This window comes from Triticum dicoccoides, chromosome 1B (assembly GCF_002162155.2).
Source record: "Triticum dicoccoides isolate Atlit2015 ecotype Zavitan chromosome 1B, WEW_v2.0, whole genome shotgun sequence".
Classification (NCBI taxonomy): Eukaryota; Viridiplantae; Streptophyta; class Magnoliopsida; order Poales; family Poaceae; genus Triticum; species Triticum dicoccoides.
The window spans coordinates 700,260,676-700,269,197 of NC_041381.1; the positions used below are offsets into that span (position 1 = coordinate 700,260,676).

The 8,522-nt window shown below is 47.4% G+C and overlaps 1 protein-coding gene and 1 pseudogene across 1 annotated transcript; both read right to left on the reverse strand.

The window, feature by feature from the left end:
• Positions 1-8,522, reverse strand: part of LOC119349826 — an 82,365-nt pseudogene that overhangs the window by 21,354 nt on the left and 52,489 nt on the right.
• On the reverse strand, positions 392-2,930 carry LOC119349825 (plant cysteine oxidase 2-like). Its single transcript, XM_037617916.1, has 5 exons — positions 2,570-2,930; positions 1,567-1,685; positions 1,296-1,458; positions 969-1,175; positions 392-873 (listed from the first exon to the last, which is right to left on the reverse strand). Exons 1-5 carry the CDS (start codon positions 2,844-2,846, stop codon positions 782-784), a joined length of 858 nt encoding a protein of 285 aa, XP_037473813.1. The 5' UTR covers positions 2,847-2,930; the 3' UTR covers positions 392-781.

Below are 8,522 nucleotides of genomic sequence, written 5' to 3' on the forward strand. Positions count from 1 at the left end.
CCATCACCGACGAGCCTGCCACCCTAAGATAGATCGTCGGCCATTGCTCCTTCCTTCCTTGCTTGCATCCGACGAGCCTGCTTCTCATTCCAATAATCTACTGATCCAAATTGTAAATTCAAACGACTTACTTATAGCTATTGTGTAGTACTAGTATATACTACCTCTGTCCCAAAGAGCTTGTCTTGGACCTATCTAGATACGGGTGAATGTAACGCTAAAACGTGTCTAGATACATCCGCATTTGGACAAATCTATTGCCAAGCAGTTCCACAAAGAGACAGGTAGTGGTGCCATCCCAGATGTTATGTAGTAGAGGTCAGACAGGCTGACCAAGGGTAGCGGAGTGGACACCATTTCTGTTCCCGCACTCCACATAAAGAAAGAAAGAAACAATGATGAAACAAATGATATTTCAACAGCGGTCTGGGCTGATTGGGTACATGCATGGTCACCATAAAAAACACTCGTGCTGCACCAACAGCACGGGTGCCTGTACAACAGGGTAACAAGAAAGAGCGACCATGCCCCCCGCACGCCAGAACCACAAGAAAATCGCAACACAAGACAAGATAACGACAGACAGACGACATGAGATAGTTTCAACCCCGACGAACACGGGTAAGGGTAAAAAAAGAGTTTGCTAGCCTGAGAGCTAGGTTGGACTGACTGACAACTGACAACTGCCTGCCTTTCGCAGGTTACAACTGTTATCTACACAAAGAAGCTAGACGGACGGAGCGCCCTTCAGACGACCGGTAACAATGGTCAATGCTTCTTCCTAGACGACGAAGTCCCGCGGCATCGTTACGCCCTTCATCCGGAAGTTGTTGGGGATCTCCTTCAGCCAGGAGTACCGCACGTCAGCCACACCTGAAACCAGAGGACGTTTTCGTCAGCGAGGAGAAGAGGTAAGCATTCACATGTTCTTCACAAACTGAATTCAAGGATGGGAAGAGAACACTCACCGGCTGTGTTTGCAAACGGGGACTCGCTGTAGTACGCGCAGTCCCTACCAGCAGCGCTGTTGTAAGGGGGTCCCATGACGTCGAGAACAGCGCAAGGGGTCAGCGCGGTGAAGCAGTGCAGGTTGCCTCCATTCTCCGGGTACAGAACGATGGTCTCCGCTGAGGCGTCAACAACATTGTTTGTGTTGATCTTTGCGAGACGAGCCCCTGGAGTGAGTGGTCAGGACAAGAAACATATCAGCAAATGATTTATTTGTCAGCGGCAGGAGCATTGCTAAAGAAAAAAGAAGTAAATAGAGGAACAGGGAATGAAACTAGGAAACTTACCGTCTGAGGTGGTGAGCGCAGTAGTGCCGGCCTCCGAGATGCTTCTGGCCCAGTCATACGACTTGAGGTGCATCGAGCCAAAGAGCATCTTGCTGAAGACCGTCATCCCGGGATGGTTGTGCAGGGGAATGACGGCATGCTTGGGCAAACAGAAGATACCAAACTGCACAGAGCACACAAAGCGTTCAGCAACAGTATATCGTAAGAGGCCCTTCTTTTTTTCAGGAAATAATCATTGTACATGAAATGTATGTAGAAGGCGTGAGCTTACCGAGAACTTGGGGCAGTCGTAGAAATGCAGATAGGTGACTGCAGGAGGCGCCCTCGAGTCGCTGCGCTTGAAGCACGTCATGCTTGTGTCTATGCCAACATCTTGCAGATTCAGATTATCTGAAACCAAACAACAGTGCAATGATCAGATGAGATGTACCTCATCATATTGATTGACAGGTCAGGTACGACATGATATTTGGATATACATATATAAAAATGCAGGTGCATGACTCCAGAAATTGCTTTTAAATAAAAGACATGGCTGGAGGTAGAAATACCAATCAGATTCAAAATTAAGAATAACAGAAAAGTTGCTACTCCCACCAATAGATGAATATTAGTTGATGATGAACAGAATCTAATAGTATCCGCATGCAGAGTGACACAAACTCATCATCAGACAATATGAATAAATACTGTAAACTCCAAACTCACTCGGACACTGCTGAAACAAGGTTCCTTAATGCCATGTTTCGAACCAAAGTATATGCAGAGCAATGCAAATTTATGGGACAGATGAGTAACATGCAAAATGGCAAGCACAGTTGCACTGACAATGGTAGCTACTGTCAAGTTCAGCAGGATACACTTATACAGCATTATTATTATTAATAATACTGGTAGAGCAGAGCAGTGGTGTTGCAGCAATGGCGTGGCGTGGCACGGGCACGGGCAGGCAGGCAGGCAGACATGCCGGCGCGTGCATGGCAAAAAAGAAATACCAGCGGGCTCGACCTCGTGGCATGCCAGAAAAGGAGCATGTATGTAGGAGTCACGGGCCGATAGGAGGCAGCCGCGACGTGGACAAGTCGCGGGACAGCGAATTCTACATCATTCTCCTGCGACTGCATCCTCCTAAATCCCGAGCACGGGAGACACGGATTGATGGGCGCCCATGCCATCCATGTCAAATTCACCTGGGACTCGAATCGAACTTGGGACAGCAACCTACCTACCATGCGTAATTGGGTACGGGAGAGGGATGGGGAGGGGATGCTCACTGAGGATTGCGGCGAGGCGGGCGACGGCGTCGGGCGGCGGGACGAAGCCGGGGGCGGAGCCGGCGAAGACCTCGCGGCTGGTGTCGAAGAGGCGCTGCATCGGCGTGGGCGGCGCCGGCACCGGCACCGGGACGGCGACCACGGGGGCCGCGTTGGCGTTGGCGTTGGCGTTGGCGTTGGCGGCGCCGGAGGACTTCTTGTTGCGGCGGCGGTTCCTGCGGGAGGAGGCGGTCTCCGCGCCTGCGGCCGCGCCGACGGGGTCCTGCGCCACCGGCATGGTGGTCGGGGGAGGAGGCGGATCTCGGCGGGTCGTCGGCGGCGAGGGCGAGGGCGAGGGCGGGGGGTGAGGTGGGGTCGAGTGTGGGGGTCGGGTCGGGGGGCGGGGCGGGGTATATATTGAGGAGGGAGTATCGGCGGGGCGTCCATCCTCTGCTCGTATGAAGACGAGGAATCCGCCCGGAGAGAAACCAAAACCGGGGGCGAGCGGGGGGAGACGAAGGAGACCTTGGCCAGGCGCTCATTCCTGTGGGCGACCCGCAATACTGCCACCGGTTTTCTTTATTTCTGCTTATTTACTCGCCAGATATTCGCCTTCTATCCCCAGCATTATTCGGTTTATATATATGTGCATATCTGGTTGTTTAATGTCGGACATTTGTACACTCGCTCGCTCTCGGCCGCTCGGGCGGGCGGCAGCGGCAGGCGGAAGCGGACCGCGTGGACGCGCGTGCCGGCCACGTGGGCGCCCCGGCATGCCACGCTGGAGCCACCCCGCCGCTTCTCTTCTTCTAGTCTAGACCCTGTTTTGAGCTTTGAGTTTTTCATTTTCTCTTTGAGGGGGATCTCTAAGTTTTCTTTTAATGGTTTTGAACCAACTTTCTTTACGGCCACGCTTAGCAAATCTAGCCCCTCAAACTCCTGTGGACACGCCGGGCGTGTTCACGGGCACTAACCGGACACGTCTCATATGTTTGCACCCACAGCCACGTCTCTCATTTCTAAAACCTCCAACCCATGCAACTTTATGTAGGATCACCATTTCAACGCCGACAAAAGGACCTTAATTCATCTGCGTACCATGCAAATCAGTACTGCAAACTACTTAAATAATAAGTAAAACATAGATAAAACGGGGAAGGGCAAAGGAAACCACCATATTCTCGCCGGCCCCTTTCCCATGCAGTTGTTGGCGCGGCTAAGAACCTCCTCCATGTACGCGCCGGCGTGCGGCGGCGCGTAGCCGTCGGAGTTGCAGGTGGAGCCATTCGTCAGTTCAAAGTCATCGAAGCATGTTTGGCCTAATAGCCTCCGGAACAAGCCGTCCAACTCTTTCGCATGCCGGGCCGGCTTCGCCTTGGCCGACACCTCCTTGTTTGCCTCGCGCTCCGACAGATCGATGGCGAGTCTGTGCGCCTTGGTATTGTTGCGATGGAGGTGCCGCACATCCATCTCTGCCATCTCCTCCACATTGTCGAGCTCTGCGTCGCGCAACAGGCTCGACATCCCATCGGAGCCGCCAGATTCGCCACCAAAGCCAGTGCTGCTACCGTCGCCAGTCATCGATTCAGATCGAGGAGGGATTGGGAGTGGAGTTGGCAAAGAGGAAAGTGCAGTAGACTGCGGATTAACTTCGGTTTAGGCTAGTATGTGGGGCGCTGGACAGCCCGACGTTTGAGGACGATCTAAGGCGCCCGGATGGGTCGTTTTTTTTACAAGCCAATGACCGAGTTGTCCACCCAAACGTTTCGAGATGGTTTGAGATGCCCAGCTAAAGATGCTATCATGAGGCTCAACCAGCCAGATATGACGACGTGGTCCTAACAAAAGCTAGTCAGATAGGCAACGCGAAGATGGGAGTGGGCCAATGTTACCCATTGGACTTTGCTCTGGTAAAAAACACCAAGGCCAATGGGTCTTTGGGGTCTGCCTCGTGCTATGGATATTCGACTAAGGGAGTCGGGCACCGCTGACCCTTCTGAACAGGTGGGTCAGCCCAAATTTGGTTTCCTAAGGTTGTGGCAGCCATTTATAATAGCATATTGATACGTCTCTAACGTATATATAATTTTTAATTGTTCCATGCGATTATAGTATCACTTGGATGTTTTATATGCAATTTCAAGCAATTATATTATTTTTTGGGACTAACCTATTAACTTAGTGTCCAGTGCTAGTTGCTATTTTTGCCTATTTTTTGTTTTCAAGAATATCAGTACCAAACGAAATCCAACTGCTAAAAAACTTTTTGAAGATTTTTTTCTAGGCAAAAGAGACACTAGAAGCTTCGATAGGAAGTCAGAAGTCGAAAGGAGGTGGCCATGAACCACTAGGGCGTGCCCATCGTGGGCCCACCTTTGCTCCGTTTGACCTAATTCCGCCTTTTTAAATTCTCTAAAATCGGGAAACCAACAGAAACCATATTTCCGCCGCCGCAAGTTTCTGTTCTTGAGAGATCCCATCTAGGGCCTTTTCTGGCACTTTGCCGGAGGGGGATTCAACCATGGAGTGGCCCTACATCAACCTTGCTGCCCTTCTGATGATGTGTGAGTAGTTTACCACAGACCTACGGATCCATAGCTAGTAGCTAGATGGCTTATTCTCTCTCTTTGATTTTTAATACAATTTTCTCCTTAATGTTCTTGGATATCTATTCGATGTAATCACTTTTTGCGGTGTATTTGTTGGCATCTGATGAATTGTGAGTTTATGATCAGATTATGCATGAACATTATTTGAGTCTTCTTTGAACTCTTTTATGCATGATTATTATAGCTTCATATTTCTCTCCGATCTATGGATTTGGTTTGGCCAACTATATTGATTTTTCTTGCAATGGGAGTGGTGCTTTGTAATGGGTTCGATCTTGCGGTGTTCAATCCTAGTGACAGAAGGTGACATGGCACATATTGTATCGTTGCTATTAAGGATAAAAAGATGAGGTTTATTCATATGTGACTTTACTTTGTCTACATCATTTCATCTTGCTTAAGGCATTACTCCATTTTTTATGAACTTAATACTCTAGATGCATGCTGGATAGCGGATGATGTGTGGAGTAATAGTAGTACATGTAGAATCATTTTGGTCCACTTGTCTCGGACGTGATGCCTATATACATGATCATTGCCTTAGATATCATCATGATTATTCGCTTTTCAATCAATTGCCCAACAATAATTTCTTTACCAACTATATGATATTTTCAAGAGAGAAGCCTTTAGTGAAAACTATGGCCCCCGGGTCTATTTTCATCATATATCAAAAACCAAAAATACCTTGTTGCATTTTTTCTTTACTTATTTTATTTTGTATTTTATTTATCCATCTACCTACACAAGATTTTATCCTTGCAATTAACCGCCAAGGGATTGATAACCCCTTGTTTGCGTTAGGTGCAAGTATTTGTCATTTTATGTGCAGGTGTTGTTAACGAGGTGTTCTCTTGGTTCTCCTAATGGATTGATAACCTTAGTTCTTAATTGAAAAAAATACTTGTCTCTATTGTACTGCATCATCCTCTCCTCTTCGGGGAAATCCCAACGCAGCTCACAAGTAGCACATATGCATTTGCGAGTATTGTTAGCCTTGTATTTATAGAATTATTTAAAGTATTGATCCAAAATCAACTTTGTTCCATGCTAGAAATCGAAATTTTGTTACATGAAGCTTTCGAACGACTCCGAAGACGGATCAAGCTTCGACAATGACGATGACTCTCCGACGGCCGACCCCTACACTGAAGGCCAAAGCAGCAGCACCGACCGCAAGGGGAATGGGGCTCCAAGAAAATGGTGATTTCCTATGCAGTTCCCTGTTTAGTTAAGTTTTTATATCGTATGTTTAGGGTAATGTTCGATTGAAACTGCATCGTTTGGTTGCCAGATGATTGTTTATGCTAGAATTATGTCCCAATTTAACTAGATTTGGTGCTAGTTCCTTGATCTACGTAAGTTTCTTTTCATACGTGCATGAGTTGCATGGATATGAAGATCCAAATTTAAGATACATGGGTGCGGACGCACAAAAATGAGGAGTGCCCGGTCAGTGCCCTGGACATGTCTGCAGTTATTTGAGGGGCCTCATTTGATGTGTTTGGCTATAGATGCTATCAGAACTCAAAAATAAGGTCTATAGAAGTGATGGGGTGACTCCAGCAGTGCGGCCAAGTGGCTCGCACCCGCAGCCACGTGGTCCGCTGCCCACTTGGCAAGGCGAGAGGCCGCCGAATGGCTCAGTGCGGAGCATAAGTATTTGGCATTGAATAATGAGATATGCGTGTATATATATATATGAAAAACGACTAATGCTGGTGATAGAAAACGAATATTTGAATAGTAAATAAGCCCTTCCCGGATGCCAGTGAGCCGCGCAACCATAATAGGATATGAATAATAATGTTAATGATGGAAACAAATCATTGTTGTAAATGAATAAAATAAATGAAAAGATAAATCGGAGCAGGAAAAAAGAAAACGAATCGGCGGCATTATTGGTTCATCGACATAAAAGGAAGTTTCCCATCTCTCACCGTTGTGGCGCCCCAGGACCAGAAAAGACCAGTTAAAGGCTCAGGAAGGTTCCAAAAATTTTTGGAGCCTCAAGAAATGTTCCTAGGCCATCATAGGCTAGTCCTCAATGTAAGGCCCAAGTGGAAGAGGCCCACCCTTGGCATTGGCCCTATGGAAAAAAGAGTGGGGTGCCCCCTCGGCTCTTGGCACCTAGATTTTGGGGGAAGGGGACCCACCCTTGTTGCGCCAACCTAGGAGGAGGAAGCTGAAGGAAAGATGCCCTAGAGGCAATAATAAAGTTGTTATTTTATATTTCCTTATTCATGATAAATGTTTATTATTCATGCTAGAATTTTAATAACCGGAAACTTGATACATGTGTGAATACATAGACAAAACACTGTGCCCCTAGTATGCCTCTACTTGAATAGATCGTTGATCAAAGATGGTTAAGTTTCCTAGCCATGGACATGTGTTATCAATTGATGAACAGGATCACATCATTAGGAGAATGATGTGATGGACAAGACCCATCCATTAGCTTAGCATAATGATCGTTCAGTTTTATTGCTACTGCTTTCTTCATGTCAAATACATATTCCTCCGACTATGAGATTATGCAACTCCCGGACACCTAAGGAATATCTTGTGTGACATCAAACGTCACGACATAGCTGGGTGATTATAAAGATGCTCTACAGGTATCTCCAAAGGTACTTGTTGAGTTGGCATAGATCGAGATTATGATTTGTCACTTCGGATATCGGAGAGGTATCTCTGGGCCCCCGCGGTAATGCACATCATATGAAGCCTTGCAAGCAATCTGACTATTGAGTTAGTTGCAGGATGAAGCATTACGGAACGAGTAAAGAGACTCGCCGGTAATGAGATTGAACTATGTATGAAGATACCGACGATCGAATCTTGGGCAAGTAACATACTGATGACAAAGGGAATAATGTATGTTGTCATAGCGGTTCGACCGATAAAGATCTTCATAGAATATGTGGGAAAAAATATGAAAATCCAGGTTCCGCTATTGGTTATTGACCAGAGTGGTGTCTCAGTCATGTCTACATAGTTATCGAACCCATAGGGTCAGCACGCTTAACGTTCGATGACGATATGTATTATATGAGTTATATGTTTTGGTGACCGAAAGTTGTTCGGAGTCCCGGATGAGATCACGTACATGACAAGGAGTATCGAAATGGTCGAGAGGTAAAGATTGATATATTGGAAGGTGGTATTCGGACACCGGAAGTGTTCCGGAATGAATCGGGTACATACCAGAGTACAGGAGGGGTTACCGGAACCCCCCGGGGAAAGATATGGGCCATAGGAGGGAGGCAAACCAGCCCACAAGGGGCTGGCGTGTCCCCCACAAGGGAGGTGCCCGAATTGGACTAGGGGAGGGGGCGGCGCCCCTCGTTCTCCTACTCCCT

Coding starts and splice junctions, on each gene's coding strand:
- LOC119349825 (XM_037617916.1), bottom strand. CDS start 2,846: ATGCCGGTGGCGCAGGACCCCGTCGGCGCGGCCGCAGGCGCGGAGACC. Junction 1,459..1,566: donor ACGACTGCCCCAAGTTCTCG/GTAAGCTCACGC, acceptor TGCTCTGTGCAG/TTTGGTATCTTCTGTTTGCC. Junction 874..968: donor CCCGTTTGCAAACACAGCCG/GTGAGTGTTCTC, acceptor CTCTGGTTTCAG/GTGTGGCTGACGTGCGGTAC.